This window comes from Elgaria multicarinata, chromosome 11 (genome assembly GCF_023053635.1).
Source record: "Elgaria multicarinata webbii isolate HBS135686 ecotype San Diego chromosome 11, rElgMul1.1.pri, whole genome shotgun sequence".
Lineage (NCBI taxonomy): Eukaryota > Metazoa > Chordata > Lepidosauria > Squamata > Anguidae > Elgaria > Elgaria multicarinata.
In genome coordinates this window covers 22,706,734-22,727,649 of record NC_086181.1, presented here as the reverse complement: position 1 = coordinate 22,727,649, position 20,916 = coordinate 22,706,734, and the positions used below count along the sequence as shown (strand labels likewise).

Sequence of the window (20,916 nt, the reverse complement as noted above, 5' to 3'; positions counted from 1 at the left end):
CTGTGCTCAGAAACAGATTGGTAGCCAATGAAACTGTTGTAACAAGGATGACACCTGCTCCCTGTAACTTCCCATTGTCGCCAGTCTGGCTGCAGCATTCTGCACCCACAGCTGAAGTTTCTGAACACTTCTCAAAGGCAGACCCAGTTAGAATGTATTGCAGTACCTCAAAGGGGATGTAACTAAAGCCATGGCTAGATCTACCTGGTCTAGCACGACGGAGGAGGGAGGATCTCACCATATGGTTATCGCGAGATCTCTCCCTCTGACTACACGTGGCGCATGACGTCCTAGGAAGAAGAGGACATCACACCCACCATTTTGTTTTTTTTTTTCTTAAAGGAGAAGGAGCGCACGAGTGCTTGATCACAAAATGTAAGTTGTTGGTTTTTTTAAAAAAAATCCCCACTCCCTCCACCCCACCCCCGATGGGCACAGAGTTCATGAGGAGCTCTGTGTCCTGTGCCCGGATCTCGGCTCCTTGCGGTTACTTGTGAGGAGCCAGTACAACCCACGACGCCCGCTCACATGTTCTGAGACTGCGGAAAAAGTGGGGAAAAAGCCTATGCCAATATCCCGGGGTAAGGGAGGGATCATCCCTCCCTGCCCGGAATCCCCTGTGCATCATGTGATCCCCGGGATATCGGCAGGTCTAGTCAGGGCCTAAGTCATGCATGACTGTGGCCAAAATGGACACCTAAAAACAGGAATAGTTGGCACATTAGCCTTAACTGTGCAAATGCATACCTGGCCACCACTGAAACCTAGGTTCCCAAGTTCGTTGCCTGGGCTTCCAGGAGTACCCCACAAACTGCAAGCCTTTCAAAGGGAGTGTAACACATTCCATCACAGGTTCTGAGATAAAGAGATTCCCGGGAATGGGAGGGTTCTGCACACCCTATGCCCAAAGGGCAGAGCAGCCTTTCTTCCCTGGAAGAGGAACGATGGTACTGGTTAGCTCAGCCTGGGGGTGATACCGCCAGCCTGGGGGCAATCACAACAGCCAGGTGAGAGGTGTTAATTGCATCAGTAATATACTATCAGGAGAACCAATTCCTTTACAAAAGAACAAACAAAGCCTCTTTTCTCTAGCCATTCTTAAATTACTGCAAATGGTGAAAAAGCTTCATATTGTAAGAGCCAGGATTTATATCACCAGAGTGAATTGCTGGACTTAGCTTACACTGACATGTTAAAATGCCAGTTGTCATCATGTTACTCTGAGTTTCCCTTTCAGAAATTAGAAGACTGTTACTAAATCTAGGTACTCAATGTGCCATTAACATGCACTGCTGATTATCCTAAAGTGTCCTCCTCCTGTTGCTCATGCATACCCATTCCCCGGCAGTACCCCCTCTACCACCCAATGAATGTAAAGAAGATCGAAAGCAGCCTCCCCCAAAGCGGTGCTTCTAACGATGCTTCGGATGACAACGCCCAGCCTTCTTGACCCATGGCTGGGTTTGCTGGGAGTTGAGGTCCAAAACATCTGGGAGGCACCAGGTTGGGGAAGGCTGAGAAAGCAAATAAATAGGTGCCCCTTAGCTAGCTCACAAGCTCTTTCTCTATACACCCATAGGGTGTATACTGTTCACTCATGTCCCATGAAAAGCTTCACCTGCTAATGTCTGCATACGAAGCTGCTGTTAAAGGCATAGCTAAAGAGGCCAATTGAAGAAGTGACAGCTCTACCCATACACAGACCTCGTCAGCCATCCCACTTACTTTTTTTTACCAGAGCATAGACAACCCTGCCTGTCTTCCAGAGGGATTCCTCTACCTTTTCCTTCTCTTCTCTTTTTTCAGTTTGATTCTGCTCTGTCCTCTTTTCAAGATCCAGCCCCCATGCTCCCCTGCAACAGCGCAACCCCTGCTGCCCCAGTGCTGGAATGAGGTTTCCCTTCTCCCTGCCTAAATACTCTTCCGCTTCCTTTCACAGTACCTGTATTTTGTGATTGACTCTTTGTACTCAAACAGTTAAAGATGTGCTACACAGCAGTTCAACCAATGCCTAGAGCAGTGGTGGGCAACATGTGGCCTCCCAGATGTTTTGGCCTATAACTCCAATAAGCACTGGCCAGCATAGTCAATGGTGGGGGATCATGGGAGTTGTAGGCTAAAACATTGGGAGGGCCACAAGTTGCTCACCCCTGGTCTAGGGACTGTGACTCACAGATGAAAGATGACAGTGGTCATGTTCAGAAGACACCTTAAGCCATGACTTTAAACATGGTACCATATTTCTTCGATTCTAAGACACCATCGATTGTAAGACACACACTAATTTCAGTACCACCAACAGAAAAAAAGCTTTGATTCTAAGAAATAATAAACGCACCCACAATTCTAAGACACACCCCATTTTTAGAGAAGTTTATACGGGGAAAAAAGTGTGTCTTAGAATCGAAGAAATATGGTAAATAAGGCTTTCTGGCTTAACCACCGTGGTTAAAGCCATGGTTTAAGGTGTCTTCTGAACACAGACCAGGTCTCTGTGCATATATATGTATGCACATTGGCACACATTTCCAGAAGCTGGAGAACTACTTTAGGCATGCCTCTAGGCAGTGTGTGTGTACCCTTTGGGATTTATGATTTTCCGTCTTTTGAACTGAAAGCCATCATATCACAAACATCTCTGGAAAGTCCACTTTCAAAAGTGGCTTGTTATGTGGCATATGTGTACAGTATGTACTTATGAAATACACACACATCATACATACATACCTGCCAACTGAGGATAACAACTCAGGCATCTGATGAAGTGTACTCAAGGCTATGAATACTTATGCCGTAATAAATACGTTAGTCTTTAAAGTATGAGGAGACCTTTTGTTGTTTTCTGTATATTCAAGCTTGCTTTAGATTTTCTAATGCAAAAAGCCCTCTGCCTACCCTAGGAGAAATTACTGGCATGCCTTTCACTGCAGATTCAACTGATCTAGTGATATGTCTCTCTCACACTACTTCCAGGATGCAAAAACAGGTTGAATTTCTGTGTAACTCTCTCTGCTGCCATCCAATGGTCAGTTGATGAAATAGTAACTATGTTAACCTCATTTACTCATTGCAACTGTAACAATGGTATTTTCTTCTCCTCTTAACCTATGAATTTCTAAATGAATAGACTATGATTAAACTAACATAGATTTCCTATGCTTTCTTTCTTCCAAAAGAAAGTGACCATTAGACTCTTTGAACTTTCTATGACTCTGGGGTTATTTTCTTCCTTTTTAGTAAATTAAGACTGCAATATTATGCACATTTACTTATGACATTAAGATCGCAATCCTGTGCCCCAGACCTTGGCAACTGTGTGCAACAGTCCTGGCCAATGGTGCACAAATTAGCCTACATGCCACTTCATCTTGTCAATTTCCTTGTATGTTAGCTACTGCACTTGGCTGCTGAAACATACAAGGACGTTTACCACATAAGACCACATATCAGACAGCCATAAGACCGCACTTCTGAAAGATCAATTTAAAAACAAAAACAAAACAAAATGAGCTCCATTGTGCATTTTTGATATTTCTGAGAGTGGGTGGGTGGGAAGCTGGGGAACGAAAAGGGGTAATGATTGGAGGAGGGAAGACAAGTTGGGTTCTCCTGCAAAGTTCTTTGGGATACATGCCGGAACCGATTGGAGGACTGAGAGGGAAGGGGGGTGGGGAAGAATGACCCCACAGCAAGCCCAATCACCTGTCAGATGTACCGTGGGTTATTCTGTGAACAACCAACACTGTGTAGCTTATTCACAGGGTGGGTTAGCGTGAGGTGCAAACCCACCCACTGTGTCCCAAGGCTGCTGTTAAAGGCATAAGAGGAGGGATTTTTTTTTTAAAGGTAGCAACCCAAAGGAAGCAAGGAGTCAAGGGAAGAGTGGAAGTGTTGGGTTAGATTGGTCAAGAACCCCTTTTGTCATCAACCTGCCAAGTTTCCCATTTGATCATCATTGGTCTAGTTCTTTTCATCCTCCTGGTCTGAGGAAAAAGAAACGAAAACACTATCTCCACTCCCCACTGCAAAGGCTGCAGAAATTGTGAAAAGATATGCAATGTTTACTAAGTGCTGTTTGTGTTTGTGATGGCTCTTGCCTGGGTTGATAAGTCGCTGCCACCATCTGTGACCTAGTGCAGTAGAAACAAAATTCTGGTGTCATGCAATTTCAGATATAATTCTCACTGAAGAGTCCTGAAGTGTGGTCAGTTCAGAGAGGTTAGTGTTCTGAAGCCAGAATCAAAGCACAGAAATTATGGGGCTTGGAAATGAAAAGGATCAGGAAATGCTTGAGAGCTGTGAAATGACTGCCGTATCATGTTGTTAGCAGATAGATTGCTACTTTGGCCTTTGTGTGTGTCTGTGATTAATGTGTATATTTTCCCTGTTAACTCTGTTAGGGGTTGGGGAAAGGGCATGGATGTATGATTAGAAGAGCCCCAAAGGCTATTTTGGAGGGTAGAGCTGGCCTTCTTCGATTGACCATTTACTTTTACTACTGGGAAATAAAAACTTTGCTTGTTTAATATCTGCAGTGACGGCATGAGAGCAGGGCAAGGTAACCTTTTATGAACAGCACAGAGCCTGTGACTGTTAAAAAGAATTGAGGTGCTTCCAGATGGCTGGCTCTGTATGCTACCTATTAAAAGGGCTTGTGTGGCTATTCTGCCTTTTCCTCCATCATGGTTTTTTCCCCCTTGGTAAGAAAAAGGATGGAAGAAACAGTGGAAAACACGGGAGGGTTACTAATAGAAGACAATGATGTCTGGCCCACCCCCTCATAAAATCTTGTGAATGAGCTTGCAGAATGAAAGCCTCATCTGGAAGCGCCCTTTTGAGGCAACGCCAACTGTATGGACATAAGTTGAGGCCATCTACTCCAACTTCCTGTTTATGTGTGTATGTTCTGTGTTTTAGAGTTTTAAATTCTGTATACTTGTTTTTACCTCAATTTTAGAATTTCTGTAAACCGCCCAGAGAGCCCTGGCTATGGGAGCGGTATATAAGTGTAATAAATAAATAAAATAAATAAATAAATCACAGTGGCCAAATAAATGCTTCTGGGCGAAGCCCACAAGGAGAGGATAGGCATTAAGGGTGCAATCCTATGCATGTTTAAACAGAAAAAAAGTCCTACAGTTCCCATCATGCCCCAGGCAGCCAACACTGAAGGCCCTAGCAAAGATGTGTTATGGTCCTTGTGGGAGAATATTTCCTCAGGAAGTACATGTGAGATTGGGTGACCATTATGTAAAGGTGGGAGTTTGAGCATCATAAATGGCCATTGCAAAAATCCCCCTTTCTCCATGCTGTTTAAAAGTGGAAGAATCCTGTTTCCCCCTCCAGCTTGTTGCCCAAATGGGGGAAAAAATGCCTGCCTGAATGTAGCTAATATTATCAAATTAGACTCGTATGGATAAACCATAACACAACTAATAGAAATCACAGGGTGCAACTTACCATGATACATCTTAGTTCTTTGGTGAGCTTTTGTGAAGGAGATGCCACATTGGAAAGAAGTATATAATTTTGAAAATAAACAGAAGCCCTTAATGAAAACTTTGAATCAATATAAGAGGTGACCAAGAAATATCATCTGGGGCACAATCCTATGTATGTTTAGCCAGAAAAAAAAATGTCATACAGCTCCCAGTATTTCCCAGTTAGCAGGACTAGCTGGGGAATGCAGGGAACTGTGGGGCTTTTTTTCAGGCCAGATATGCATAGCTTTGCGCCCTTAGAATATTTTTGAATTGCCCCTCCACTCAATATGTTCTTGAAACAAGGGGCGATAAAAATATAAAGATTAAAATACTACTAGCATCTGTGAAAAATCCTCCAACTTTAGCAGATAAAAGGCTGACTCTGTACCTATTCCTGAGATGAAAACATAACATTTTAGTTTCTCTTAGGTGACAATGTGTGTCAGGGTAAGAGGAGTGCATATAAACACATGTGCACCTTCAAATTACTACTCTGGACAACATCAGTACAACTAGAGGAACACTTTTTCTACCCCGATATTATGCATATTTTCACAACGTATTTCACCGACAGTATAAGCCCAGCATCATTAAGAAGGACTCGCCTGGCAAGCCTAAAGGATATATAGGCCACAGCTCTACTTTATATTAAGAGAGGGTCTGCCCGCCCCTCTGCCTGCCCTATTCCTGGAACTACATGGAGGCAAAAACCTGATATTGGTTGCATGTTTGAGATCTCCAAACATTCCTAGTGCGCTTTACAGACATAGCCTGTTTGGTTGGAGACAGTTTCCTGATAACATATTGAATGAAGTGTAAATGATATATGTACAGAGAAGAGGTAGCCATTATATAATTTGTCCAAATTAGGATTGGATAAATTATATAATCTGGGGCAAATACATAGAACATACTAGTAACATGCTCAATTACATTTTGAGTAAACATTATGTAAACAGCACAGAATAGGATTAAGCAGAGTTTTAATATGAACTGGTTTTTGTTTTTAAAGTGATTGTCTCTTTGTACCTAACCCAACCCTCATTTCATTTTGGCTAGCATTCCTTATCAATGTGATCAGCTGATTAAAAAACATAAAAAATGCAAAACCCTAAAACATACTGTGGGACACATAACACATGACCAGGTCCTGTTTCGTGACCATTGGGGACCTTTAACGTTCAAATCCAGGATTGATATTTGAATTTTGCCACCATAAATTATTTATGCTGTTTTGTTTGTTTGTTTACTTTTTATAATTCAGAGAGAGGACTATATTTCATAGATGACAGAGACAGGGAGTGTAGCTAGAGGTTCCACAGGAGATCACAACAGGGGTTGCTCAACTAAACAACAACAACAACAACAATTAGATTGTAAGCCTATGCGGCAGGGTCTTGCTATTTACTGTGTTATCTGTACAGCACCATGTACATCGATGGTGCTATATAAATAAATAATAATAATAAAAATAATAATAACAAGAAAAGGTTGAAAAACACTTTCCGATAATGTGATGTGGAAATGGTTTGAGCACACTTTTGCAACATTCCAAAGCATTTGTTTCAGATCAGAGTCTGCTTTCAAACCATTCCCCCCCCCTTTTTTTTTAAAAAAAAGAAAAAGAACACAACTTCTAGCGGAAACAAACACTCTAGGTGACAGTAAGAGGCAAGGCTGCCCCCTCTTCCCGCCCCCTAGTTCTTCTTTCTCTAGGGGAGGAGGCGCGGGCTCTATCACATGTTGCCAGGCTCGTGATCACATGACAAAGAGAAATAGAAACTAAAGCAAGGTGGCTTTTGATTGTTTCCTGCACATTTGCGAAACTCTTCCTGTTTGCGGGGGCGGGTATGGTTTGACTCCTTCATCCTCGTCTCAATTATACGGAGAAGAACAGAATCTAGGTAAGGACGTGAATATTTTCCAGGTCCCGGGGAGGGGGCGTGAGGGCTGCTTGATTTGTGTGCGAGTAAGTGCGCTTTGGGCACCAGCCTCCCCCTGCCCCCCCCCCCCCACCGATTCGCTTCGGAAGGAGTTGATTTGTTTGTTGCCACGTCCCCTTGGTTGAACTCGGTTCCCGCTCCGATTTTCCCGTAGCTGAATTGCGACGCGAATCCATGATGATGCATTTGGGGAGTTCCAGGCTGGATTTTAAACTAATTTCTCCCAGCCCCTACTTCGGGGTTGAAGAAAGGTAAGAAGACACCGCCTCCCCCCTAGAGCGCTGCTATCAACGGCCATCGCATGGACTAGAAACCTCTAAAAAGGAATTTGTTGTCCCAGCCCTGAGTGCTGACTCAGAAGTAAACCCCACTCAATTCGGTGTGCTTTACCGTGCTCTCTTGAGCGCGTCTACTCCGAAGTAATCCCCGTTGGGTTAAGTACTCTTGGGGAAGTCAGCAGTCGTACTCCCAAAGAGTAGTAGCCAACTAAAGCCCTACTTCGAGTAGACTCACTGAAATGAATGGGACTTAAGTTAGTCATGTCTAACCTCAGTCCCATTCATTTCAATGGGTCTACCAGAAGTAGAACTTTAGTTGGATAAGAACATAAGAAGAGCCATGCTGGATCAGCGCTGTGTTCACACAGTGGCCAACCAGCTGTCGGCCAGGGACCAACACAGCAGGACATGGTGTAACAGCACCTTTCCACCCATGTTCCCCAGCAACTGGTGTATATAGGCATGAGTTGGATTGCATCAGCAGTACTTATTTGGAAACAAGTACTATTAAACTTTATGAGGTTTGCTTTGAGTAAACAACTAGTTTAGGACTGGGATGTTACTATGCATCAAAGTTTAGTTCCAGAAACTGTTTTCACTGCTGGAGTTCCCTCCTGGCATAAAAATAAAAGGGGGGAAAAATCTCTTTGTAAATGGAAAGAGTGCATTTCTCATACTACTCTACTTGGTAACCATAAGAAACCTGGATAACCTGGATTGGATCCATATTAAGGCTGCAATTCGATGCAGATTTACCTGAGAATAGGCTCCTAGAATAGACCTAAGGTTTATCCCAGGATTGTCCTGGGGTCAAACCTTGCCACACAGGGCATCCAGTGCTCAGGCAGGGACGAACCTAGGATGATCCAGGATTAAACCTTAGGTCTAGCTATGGCCTAAGTCAACATTATGGGATCACACTGTAAATTGGTTGCATGCAAGTCCTATTGAAATCAAAGGGTGCTAAGTCATGGTTAACTTTTCACATTGATTTCAGTGGGACCTATTTGCAAATAATTTAGGCTGCAATCCTCAACACCTACCTGGGAAGAAGTCTCATTGAACTCTGTAAAGCCTACTTCTGAGTAAATGTCTCAAGGATTTCACTGCTAGTCTGGATCCAGCCCTGCCCTTCTCCTCCCTCTCTACCTAACTGGGATTCTGAGAAATGTTTTCCAGGGTGAAATATATCATTTTCAGGGAGCCTTGAAACTGTCTAGTGTAGTGGAGAGGGCCACAAGTTTCCCACCCCTGCTTAGCATCTCTCCTTTAGAAATGAAAGACTTTTTATTTTAACCCTGGTACTTGTTTGCAGACCTCTTTCTTATCTCTATATTTCGTCACAAGCATTTGAGTCAACAAAGCAGTGTTTCTCAAAAATTCCCTCAGGGTTCTTCTAAACCAGTTGTCTTCACCCTTTTCAGATTCACTCTTAGCCCAAATATGCCTTTGGAGACCTATTTCTTAATTTTGTTTATTATGCCCCTTTAAAGGGAGTTAGACAATCAACCTTCCCTCCCAGTTCTGCCATTATAAACCTCAAATTTCTATTGCTTTAAAAAATGGCAGTTGCTAAGCTAATAATTTGATACTCTGCACCATGATCTACCTTGTGAGGTTTACAGTTAGTTGTGCATAATTTCAAACTAATCTATTAAAAATTGCCACAAGTACCGCAAGTTTTAAAAGTGCTAAAAATCAACACATTTTTATTTTATTTTTTCTTCAAGGTGCAGCCCAACGTATCATTCCCCCCCACCCCGGCACATTTTGGTGAAAATGATTGATGTATTTTATTCTAGGTAGTTGAAGAGGCGAACCTTTTATTGGTTTGGTGAAATTCTGAGCAGTGGTTTAACAATGTCATTAATGTTTTTTTTCTGCCCCAGGAAAGCCTGTGGTAGCAACAACTGGCAAAGTTACGTCAGGCATGCTCAGTTTCACAATGAAGTTAGAAACTGGAAGCTGATGCCTTAAACAACATGGTGTTGTACAGTGCAGCTTCAGCGATATTTTTTTTAAGCTCATTGAATATTTGTATGGGGATATTGCTGCTGCAACTCACCTTAGACCCAACCCATCAATTGAAGACCAATTTTAGACCTCTAGCTCCATCCTGTGTAAAAATGTGGAGCTGCTAGAATGAGGGATTAGAATAGGGTAACTTTGAACCCCTTCTAAAAGTTATGCACAGGGAACCTCCCCCCTCCCCCTGGAAATCTCATTAGACCAAAGCAGCAGCTCTTCCTGATCAGGGTGGATTGCTCTGACATACCCCAGGTTGATCAAGGTCCCCCTGATAGAAGGCATTCAATCCATTTCCTTCTTGACTGGTGGGTGGAGGAAGGTATAGGGACAAATCTGGAATGAATCAGGTCTAGTCCCTAAAGCACAGAACATCCTTTGAAGGGAGGTCTTTGTTGGCGTTGAAATGACCCTTTGAACCCACTCTATTTTTGTTGGCATTTTTTAAAAAGTCGTAGCCGTTTTTATTTTTTATATGCTGTCTCCAAGTATGATGCACTTTTAAAGTTATTTTAATGCTGCTGTTTATTTGGTTAGGACTATTTTGAATTCATTGGATATATTTTTATTATGTTGTCAACGCCTTATTTTGTAAGATTGCAGAATCTCAGAGAGGGGGCATGATAGCCTGTAAGGCTGAGAATGTTCGAGGAGGGTGAATCCTTTGTCGGTCTGTATGTGTGTCAAAGTTCCTGATACATTTCTCTGTCTTCAGGGGCTGATGGCCTTGGAGGAGAGGGACCCTGGGGCCCTGATACGGAATGTGCTACACCTGCTGCTTAAGCACCCTGAGGGAGTCAGCTTTGGGGACTTTACTGGGGCCTTCTACCAGCTGCATGGCTACCACCCGCACATCTCCCTTTATGGTTACCGCTCGCTCAAGCACTTGGTCGCCGACATGAAGAACATTGTGGTTGTGGAAGGTGATTCACAGAGGGCAGTCCTGAAGATAGCAAATGGCTTCCATTTTGACCATTGGCTGGAAGGAGGAGGAGAGAATGGACTGGACAGCTCTGAAGGGGAAGCTCAGAGCTTAACAGATGTTGAAAAAGCAGGAGGAGATGCAGGTAAATTGCATAATGTATTAGGGAGTGGCAGCTGAATTTGGCTGGATGCTACAAGAACTGGCTCTTGTGGTGAGTTTATAAGTAAACTCAATGTTGTACGTGGTTGTCTAAAACCATATTCTTGCCAGATATTGCAGGGTGGGCTTATTATTATTATTATTATTATTATTATTATTATTATTATTATTATTATTATTATTGCACCATCAATGTACATGGTGCTGTACATAGTAAAGCAGTAAAACAGCAAACACCCTGGCACATAGGCTTACGTGACGTCCTTACTACGTCTTGTCACCCAAACTTGATCCAATGAGTCAGGGACAAATAACAATGGGATTTGAGCTGAATATTTTTCTGTCTGAGTTGAAGTGTTGATAGGAAGAATGGGGTCAAGATCCAAACCTAGATTGAATGGATTGCTGTGATATGGTCCTTGCAGGAGAGTATTTCCTCGGGATGTACATGTGAGATAGGGTTAGCCGGATGCAAAAGTGGGTAGGACTCTTCTACCATTCCCCATTGAGTAAAGGAGGGAATTTGAAGACAAATCCCCCTTTCCACATGATGTTTAAAATGGGAAGAGCCCTGTTTTCCTTGTTGCTTGTCGCCCAAACAGAAAAAAATGCCTGTCTGAATGTGGCTGATGTTATCAATTTAAATTTGTATGGGTAACAAATTAAATTTGTATGGGGATCATAACTAATATAAATCACAGGATGCATTTTACCATGATACATCTCAGTTCTTTGGTGAGCTTATGGGAAGGAGAAGTCGCATTGGTAAGAAGGTATAATTTTGAAACTAAACAGGAGCCTTAATGAAAACTTTGAATCAATATAAGAAGTCACCAAACATATCATTTGGGGCACCAGTCTTTGCATGTTTGGCCAGAAAAAAAATCACACAGCTCCCTGCATTCCCCATCCAGCATGTCTGGCTTGGGAGTTCTGGGAGTGATGTGACTTTTTCTGGTTAAATGTGCGTAGGATTGAGCCTTCAGCTTATTTGCTCCTGTGCATATTAGTTCAACTTATTTGCTGTTGTTTTCTTCCCTCTCCCTTTTGGCTGGTATAGTATGTATGCTTGAATATTGAAATAAATTTTATTTATTTATTACATTTTTATACCGCCCAATAGCCGAAGCTCTCTGGGCGGTTCACAAAAACTAAAATCATGAAGAGCATTTTGTTTTGATACTGTTATTGACACTGGAAATTGCTTTACTAACAATAAAAAAGAATGTTCCTGTAAGTTTGCACTTACAAAACCTTTGACTTAGCACTTTTCCTCTGGGGCTTCCTGACAGCTTGCAGTATCTTGCATCAGCAATCTTCTTGGCGATGGTCCTGCCACTGCAGAGGCAACCCCAAAGGAGGGTGCCCCTTGTGGGGTTGGCCCTGGGCAGTAGCCCCTTTGGGGGTGAATGCTGCTTGTCAGAGAAAGGGGAGGAGGGAAGTGATTGCCTGTTGGTATTGTACTTCTGCCTGCCTGTATTGTATGTCTTTTTCAGCTGATTAAATTTGGGGTTATTGCTTTTTCTGTTGGTTAGAGCTGGAATATGCTTTTTAAAAGTGGAGGAAGATAGAGGGAAATGGGAGCAGCCATTGTAATTGTGGAAGGCAGAGGGAGAATTGGTGTGGGGAGCTTGTGACTGGGTTCACACAGCACAACAACCTGCATTCAAGGTTGTCTTTTGGTTGTTGTTGAACTTTGGGTTGTTGTGTAGTATGAACCCAGCCACGCTAACAAACCATGGCTTGTTAACCACAAACATCCCACAGTTCACAACCCAGCAACAAACCATGGGTTCTCATCATGGGTTGTTTGTGGTTAACAAACCGTGGTTTGTCAGTGCAGCTGGGTTCACAAAACACATCAGCACACATTATAATAACAACCCATATATAAACAAAAAATATTCACTAAGCTTTTGCACTCTTCGGGTAAATAAATCCTGGCCTGACTCTGGGACCAGAGCTTGCAGAAGGAAACTCCACCAACTTGCTGCCTTCCAGCAACAAACATTTCCACTTGTTTGGCTGCCAATTGGCTGCCAGCTCTGCTAGCGGATGGGCAACATCCTCAAAGGGTGCAAGAGATGTGGCACTGCAACAATCAGCTGTTGCTTTGAGGAGACATGGCTGCTGAACTGGCATATTTGTAGCTGGATGCAGACCAGGCATGTCCAAGCATCTTCACGGGCTCAATGGAATGAAGTGCTATGACTCTGATGCAAGGGAATGGGTGACCTATTCCACATATCCAGGATAGGGCTCCTGTCTGAGTTGCTGCAGCTATTGCCAGGAAAGGGTTTTTGGAGGCCTACACACCGAGCTTGTTTGTATGTTGCAGCAGCCTGTTGTGAGTTAATTTACCCATGGAGGCTGTCGTGTTGTGTTGGGCAACTGGAGGCACCATGTTTGTATGGTGCCTGCAGATGCCTGGCTTGTAGTAGCTTGTCACATTATGCCAACCCAGACGGTAATAACAATAATACATTTATTTCTTGTCCGCCTCCCCATTTTGATTGAGACGGGGAACAGCAGTAAGTATAAAATACATAAAATACTGATTAAAAACATAGGATACATTGTTAAAACATCCTAAAAAACATCTTAAAAGCATCCTAAAATTCCACTGGATAGGGCTGCCGGAAGAGATCAGTCTTTATAGCTTTCTTAAATGCTAAAAGGAATAATAATAACAATAATAATAATAATAAAAAATAAAGACGGTAGGGGTTGTTTGGGGGTTAGATAACCCTCAAATAATCCTAAAGCAAGCCATGGGTTATTTGAGGGTTGTGTAACCCTCAAACAACCCCCTCCACCTACGTTCACCTAACACAACAAGCCATGGCAAGCTGAGTGCAAAAATGGTGGGCGCCCAGCACTGTGCAACTTTAAATTAAATAGTGTTGCATAAATTAGGTAAATTAAATTTACTTAGTAAATTAAGTAATAAATTAAGTAAATTAAGCCATGGTGGGCTTTCGTGTCATCCAAATCAGCTAATTGGGTAGGTGAGGGAAGGAACAGCAGCCAGGGAGGTGGATGGGTTGGATTAAATTGGAACCAAAGAAAAATGCTATCATCAAGCTACATATCTATGAGCTTTTGGGGCTGTCAAGGTTCAATTTATTTATTTACAACATATTATATATGCCACTCCACATCTAGATAGATTCTGGAGCTGTGAACAATAAAAGATGAAAAGATAAAAAAATACTCCATATTAAGAATGATTACTTTTTAATAAAACGAAATACTGATTAAAAAAAAGTCAGTCAGAAAAGTCTTCCTGAAATAAAGATGTTTTCAGCAGATGCTGGAAAAACGGAGTGTAGTTCGATGATTCCTCACCCCCCGCCCAGTCGTACCTTCCCTGAAGACTTTGTAAAAGAAGGGTGCTAGATAAATTGTCTGCCACCGACTGCTTTGGTATGTGCAGGCCTCAAGAAAACAAACTGAAAAATGCCACAGTGTTGTCTGGAAAGTAGCATAGATCAGCTCTGGGATGTGGTGGATGAGCTATACTCAAAGCTGCATCACACTGTCCTGGCTGGAGTATTCCCTCATTTGCTGTCCTTGCAATCAGACAAACCAGGTGCTTTTCATGTGACTTTTTTTGCCAAACATGAAGTCGGGGGCCCGGGGGGGGGGGGGCGATCCCCCGATCAAAATAGCTGACAGTATCCCACCACCTCCAAGATGGATGTGATTGGCAGGACTTCCTGTTTAATGTTGTAGTTCCAACAACAGGAAAAAATGGCATTGCACTGACACATTGGAAGTGAGCTTTGCCTGTCTTCCCTTCTCAGACCTCAGTTACCATTTGCAACAGCGTTAAAGTATCCCCCTTGATTGAAGATGAACTTGCCTATTGTGTGACTTTGTGTGTGTTTTTAACACTCTCACCTGCCATATATAGGACTGTCGGACCACTTCCCTTTCCTCTTAAGTACTTCTTCAAGACTCACCAGAGGAATGCCTTTGTTTGAAACATCCTGGCCTTGTTGTAATTTCTGTTCTCTCCTCTGGTAGGTAGCTCCAGTCCTATTCCCTCTTTTGACACCGGTTTCTCAGCCTCCAACTCAAACGCTGTGCTGAAATTGGTAACAAAGAAGGCTGGTAAGGTTGTCTGAGATCTTCTGAGTTAACCCAGTAGCACCTGAGATTCAGTCCGTGGATGTTCCGTCATCTCCATTGTGTATTATGACTCCCCTCAGTTCTATTTTCACTACACAGCAGCCATGCCTGGCGTTACATTTATTTATTTATTTATTTATTTATTTATTTATTTCATTTCTATACTGCCCAATAGCCAGAGCTCTCTGGGCAGTTCACAAAAATTAAAACCATTCAAAGTATAAAACAACAGTATAAAACAATAATATAAAATACAATATAAAAGCTCAACCAGATAAAAACCGCAGCAATGCAAAATTACAAATTTAAAACACCAAGTTAAAATTTATTTATAGACTGTTAAAATGCTGGGAGAATAAAAAGGTCTTCACCTGGCATCTTCCTATCTCTCCTTCCTATCTCTCCTCTCTCATCTCACACTATTGCCCTGCTCGTGCTCTTCGCTCCTCTGATGCCATGTTTCTCGCCTGCCCAAGGGCCTCTACTTCCCTTGCTCGGCTCCGTCCATTTTCTTCTGCTGCCCCTTACGCCTGGAACGCTCTTCCAGAACATTTGAGAACTACAAGTTCAATCGCAGCTTTTAAAGCTGAACTAAAAACTTTTCTTTTTCCTAAAGCTTTTAAAACTTGATGTTGTGCAGACTTTATACTGTTAGTTTTAACCTACCCTGTGCCTGCTTACCCTACCCTGTACCTGTTTGCATTCTCTTCCCCTCCTTATTGTTTTACTAGGATTTTATTAGATTGTAAGCCTATGCGGCAGAGTCTTGCTATTTACTGTTTTACTCTGTACAGCACCATGTACATTGATGGTGCTATATAAATAAATAAATAAATATAATAATAATAATAATAATAATAATAATAATAATAAAGGCATATAATGTAGGTGCCAAGCGAACCTCCATTTTTCTGTCATTTCTGTTTAACGTATATTGTAAGCACTTTTATGAAGTGGATAGTTCAGTTCACACCATGTGCCACATGGTTAACAGTGGCACCTATAGAAGTTGCAGCTGTTGTTTTGTGGCCTTTCCTGAAATACTCTGGATTTCACGAAAGCCAATTTTAATAAACTCAGAACTTTGATAAGTAAGGTCCCATGGCAAGTGGCCCTAATGAGAAAAGGAGTCCAAGATGGGTGGGAGTTTTTTAAAAAGGAAAATTTAAAGGCACAATTACAAACAATTCCAACAAGGAAAAAAGATAGAAGACAACAGAAGAAACCAATGTGGGTCCTCAAAAGGCTTAGAGATGTCTTGAAAACGAAAAAAGGATACATAAAGTAAGTGGAAGGAAGGCCAGGCTGCAAAAGAAAAGTATAGACAGGTATCACAGAATTGCCAAAATGGCGTCAGGAAGGCTAAAGCTGAGAATGAGGTGAGACTAGCAAGGGATGCTAAAAGCAATTAAAAGGCTTTCTTCAGATATGTGAATAGTAAAAGACAGAGGAAAGAAATGGTGGTTCAGCTGCTTAATGAAGATGGCAAATTGCTATCAGATGACAAAGAAAAGCCCGAAGTGCTCAATTCCTACTTTGGCTCAGTCTTCTCCCAAAAGTGGGTCTATGCCCAACCCCCAGCTGGCAAAAGTGAAGTACAAGCTGCTGAAGGGGCAGTATTGCAGTTTGAGATTGATAAACAAATTGTCAAGGAACACCTAATTTCTTTGAATGAGTTCAGATCTCCAAGACCCAGTGAACTGCATCCTAGAGTAAAAAAGAAGCTGGCAGAAGAACTCTCAGAACCACTGTCTATTATCTTTGCGAAATCATGGAAGACAGGTGAAGTGCTGGATGACTGGAGGAGGGGGAAGAGGAACCTGGGAACTACAGACCAGTTGGTCTGACATCCATCCCTGGGAAATTTTTGGAGCAGATTATAAAGAAGTCAGTCTGTAAGCACCTTGAAAACAATGCAGTAATAACTAGAAGCCAGCTTGGATTTGTCGAGAACAAATCCTGTCAGACTAATCTGATCTCATTTTTTGATCGCGTAACCTCCCTTGTGGACTGTGGGAATGCTGTGGACATAATATATCTTGACTTCAGCAAAGCTTTTGACAAAGTGCCCCATGATATTCTGATTAACAAACTACCTAAATGTGGGCTAGATGGAACAACCATTAGGTGGATCCACACTTGGCTACAGAATCAGACTCAAAGAGTACCTCAAACGGTACCTTCTCAAACACTGGGGAGGTAACAAGTGGGGTACCGTAGGGCTGAATCCTGGGCCCAGTGCTGTTCAACATTTTTATTAATCATTTGGATGAGGAGGTGCAGGGAATGCTTATCAAATTTGCAGACGGCACAAAATTGGGTGGGATAGCTAATACCCTGGAAGACAGAAGCAAACTTCAAAGTGATCTTGATAAGCTGGAACACTGGGCTGAAAACAACAGAATGACATTTAATAGGGATAAAACATAGAATCATAAAACAGCAGAGTTGGAAGGGGCGTACAAGGCCATCGAGTCCAACCCCCTGCTCAGTGCAGGAATCAACCTTGAAGCATAACTGACAGATGGTTGTCCAGCTGCCTCTAGTGTGGGAGAGCCCACAACCTCCCTAGGTAACTGATTCCATTGTCGTACTGCTCTAACAGTTAGGAAGTTTTTCCTGATGTCCAGCTGGAATCTGCCAAGTTCTATACCTAAGAAGAGGAAACCAAATGCACAGTTACAAGATGGGGGATACTGTATAAAGGAGGGAATTTGAACATGACAAATGGCCCATACACAAACACCCCCTTTCCACATGATGTTTAAAATGGGAAGAGCCCTGTAATTAATAGAAATCACAGGATGCGTCTTACCATGATACATGTCTGTTCTTTGGTGAGCTTATGTGAAGGGGAGATGTCACATTGTTAAGAAGGTATAATTTTGAAACTAAACAGGAACTCTTAATGAAAACTTCGAATCAGTATAAGAGGTCACCAAACATTTCATCTGGGGCACCAATCTTTGCATGTTTGGCCAGGAAAAAAGTCATACAGTTCCCAGCATTCCCCATCTGGCATGTCTGGCTGGGGAGTTCTGGGAGCAATGGCTGCAAAAGATTGCGCCTTCAGCTTCTTTGCTCCTGTGCGCATTAGTTCAACTTATTTGCTGTTGTTTTTTTCTTTCTTCTTTTGGCTAGTATAGTATGTATGCTTGAATACTGAGATAAATTTTGTTTTGATACTGTTATTGGCACTGGAAATTGCTTTACTAACGATAAAAAAGAATGTTCTTGTAAGTTTGCACTTTCAGGACCTTTGACTTAGCACTGATCACAAATGTGCCTCTGAGTATCATATCGAACCCCTTTCTTCCTTCACTACCACCTTCCATGAAAATGAGATTTTTGGCTGAGCTGATGGGTTTTGCTTTTCTTCTGTAGATGTCTCCGCATGCTCTACTTCTGGCAGTACTCGGGGCCTTGTGGAAGAACCAGCAAGCCAGGCACCAGGTGACACGTTGAGATGTATTGAGTAATGCTGCAAGGGGCGGAGGGAGAATAGTAGCGGTTAGTGGTATTTTAAAAAAACTCCCAGCAGGAGGTTGCAACTCCCCAAATTCCCAGCCAGCTTGGCCATTGGATGCAGTCCAACCCATCTGGAGGGTGCCCAGTTGGGAAGGCTGTACTAGGACCACTGGTCCATGGCAAAGATCACTGTAGTTCTCCCCAACTCTTTGTGGCAGGATGAGGCCCAGGGGCCATGGTTTGGTTTCAGATTCTGAATCAGGCTTGGAACCTGAACTACAAGAAACCCAGCCAAGACAGGGAGAGGGGGCGGAAATTCCCCAAAGACTCCCCAGAACTCAGGGGAAATCTTCCCAGGAGCTTATCAAACAGGAGGCCCAGACTTAGAGATCATCTTTGTCGGAAGGGGACGGAGCATCGGAATTGACAGATCCCAGAGTCTGCTCCAGGGTCAAGTGAACAGCATTGACAGGAAGAAAGAGGCGACCCACCAGACTGCCTGCTTGTTGGAAGTTGCATTATGAGGATCCTCCCTGAAGAAGGAATCTGAGAACAGCCTGTTGGGCACGGCGGCAACTGCCTCACTTTCTTTGGCTAATTAAGCTTAGAGGGTAGCTCCTAGCGTTCACAGTCCTTCAGGTGTGAAGAGGTTATTTTTGGGGTTTTTTTACCGAATAAAGATTTCGTGGATTGCACAGTGGGTCTCTTTGTTGTTTCACATTTTGGTGAGAAGGCTTGGAATCACAATGCTTTAGTAATACACCTCCATGAACTAATGGGAGTTGAAAGTGTATCTATTATCAGTTGCTTTCTAACCAAGCTTTTGTCATTCCAACACCCCTCTTAATCCTGAAGGCACAGTCCCAGTGATGGATACTATAGACACGAATACTGAAGTCAGTATCTTCATTGCAGACCTGTCGGTTGCCATGGTGCTAATCTGGGAGATCCTTGAACGTCGCCCTCATGGTCTGAAGGTGACAAAACTAAAAGAGGCCCTGAGAGAGCAGTACGGATTTGACCTGGGGAGATTCAGCAGCTACCTGGGCTACGAGGATGTGATACCTTGCCTGCAGGATATCCCTGGGCTGCTTCTCAAAAATATCAAGAGGACCCGGAATTGTGTCGTCCAACTTCAGTCATGTAGGGCAAAAATCGTGATGCTTTTTCTTGTGAGGGTCCAACATTTGGGGTGATGGGTTCGGTTGCTAGCCACATTGTTGACATGGGCAAAGGATATATTGCAAGACCTGTTGGACAGTTGAAAGGCAAAACAAAGCTAGGTGAGGCAGTTTTTGGCAGCAACGAAGTGGGTTCATCTAGCAGTGAGTTGGGATTTTGCTAACCTCTCTGGTATTTCAGCAGTTCCACATGGGTGTTTACTGCTGCTGTTGTTATTATTAATAATTCAGTTTAAGACGTCTTATAGCTGAAGCTCTCAGGGTGTCATATATAATAAAAGTAAATACACTAAAACCATTAATAAAACACATTGACCCATGATTTACCAGGGGTTTGTGCCACTGCTATTCTGAATATGCAACCTCCAATTGGCTTGACTGGAAGTTGCTTCATGATGTTCGAACCCAGACACCATGGGTTAATTGTGGGTTAAACAACCTAAAGTCAACCTACAATTATTTGTTAGGTTAAGTTTGAATTGGTTAATTCATAAAGTCTGGGTTTGCACATCATGGAGCAACCTCTGATTGGGGGTCGTATATGGTGGCACGGGCTGTGGCAAATCATGGATTAATTAATTAATGTTTTGATTCCATTACATGCGAATGGGACCATTAAAATAATTGTCTTAAAAGCAGCAACCATAATTCGAAATATTTTAAGAGAGATAAATGACAGAAAGCTTATTTTAAAATGCAGCATTAAAGATATGATTAAAAAATATAGCAAGCCACAGTGAAATATTCTTTTTAGAGGCCTGGAAGAATAAAGTCTTTGCCTGGCACTAAATAGTCAGCAAAATAGGAGCCAGGCAGACCTCTCATGGGAGGGCATTTTACAATTTGGGGGCCACTGCAGAAAAGGCCCACTCAGCCATTTCTGCCTTTAGCCTGAGCTCAGTGATGTGAAAGCTGATCTCTTTTGTAACCTAGTTGAAAGGGTGAAAGCCAAGACAGTCATGGGTTAATGACAATTTGCTCTTCTGGCAGAAGGTTAGTTTCACATTGTGTTCTGTCTTTGCCAGTGTCCTGCAGCCCTGCACCTTCCTTGGATTCAGATTTTTCTGCATGCAGCTCAAACTCCATTCCTCAGGGGCTTACGAGAAAGAATTCTGGTAAGGTTGCCCCAGGTACTATGGGTAACAAAGCAGTATCTACAGTGAATTCATTGACTGCTCATTAGGGTTAGGGTTGTGGGTTTTTGTATGCTTAACCCCAAGGTTAGACTGGGGTGCAGTTGGTCTGAATGAAAGCTGGCCTTTCTGGGGACAATTTCTCCCGTGGGTATGTTTCCCTGTCTCCCAGTCATATCTTTCCTGA

The 20,916-nt window shown here is 42.7% G+C and overlaps 1 protein-coding gene across 3 annotated transcripts in view; it reads left to right on the top strand.

Annotated features, from left to right (window-relative positions):
• Positions 1-4,129: 4,129 nt before the first annotated feature.
• Positions 4,130-20,916, top strand: part of LOC134407051 (uncharacterized) — a 34,975-nt gene continuing 18,188 nt past the window's right edge. Inside the window, exons 1-6 of one of the 3 annotated variants that reach the window (XM_063138796.1) lie at positions 4,130-4,218; positions 10,445-10,796; positions 14,843-14,929; positions 18,332-18,400; positions 19,331-19,558; positions 20,622-20,711. In XM_063138796.1, the coding sequence (XP_062994866.1) occupies positions 10,451-10,796; positions 14,843-14,929; positions 18,332-18,400; positions 19,331-19,558; positions 20,622-20,711 (820 nt within the window). In that variant the 5' untranslated portion in view covers positions 4,130-4,218; positions 10,445-10,450. Of the gene's footprint in view, positions 4,219-7,658; positions 7,678-10,444; positions 10,797-14,842; positions 14,930-18,331; positions 18,401-19,330; positions 19,559-20,621; positions 20,712-20,916 lie in introns of those variants that run through there. The other 2 variants (XM_063138798.1, XM_063138799.1) reach the window with 2 other exon arrangements.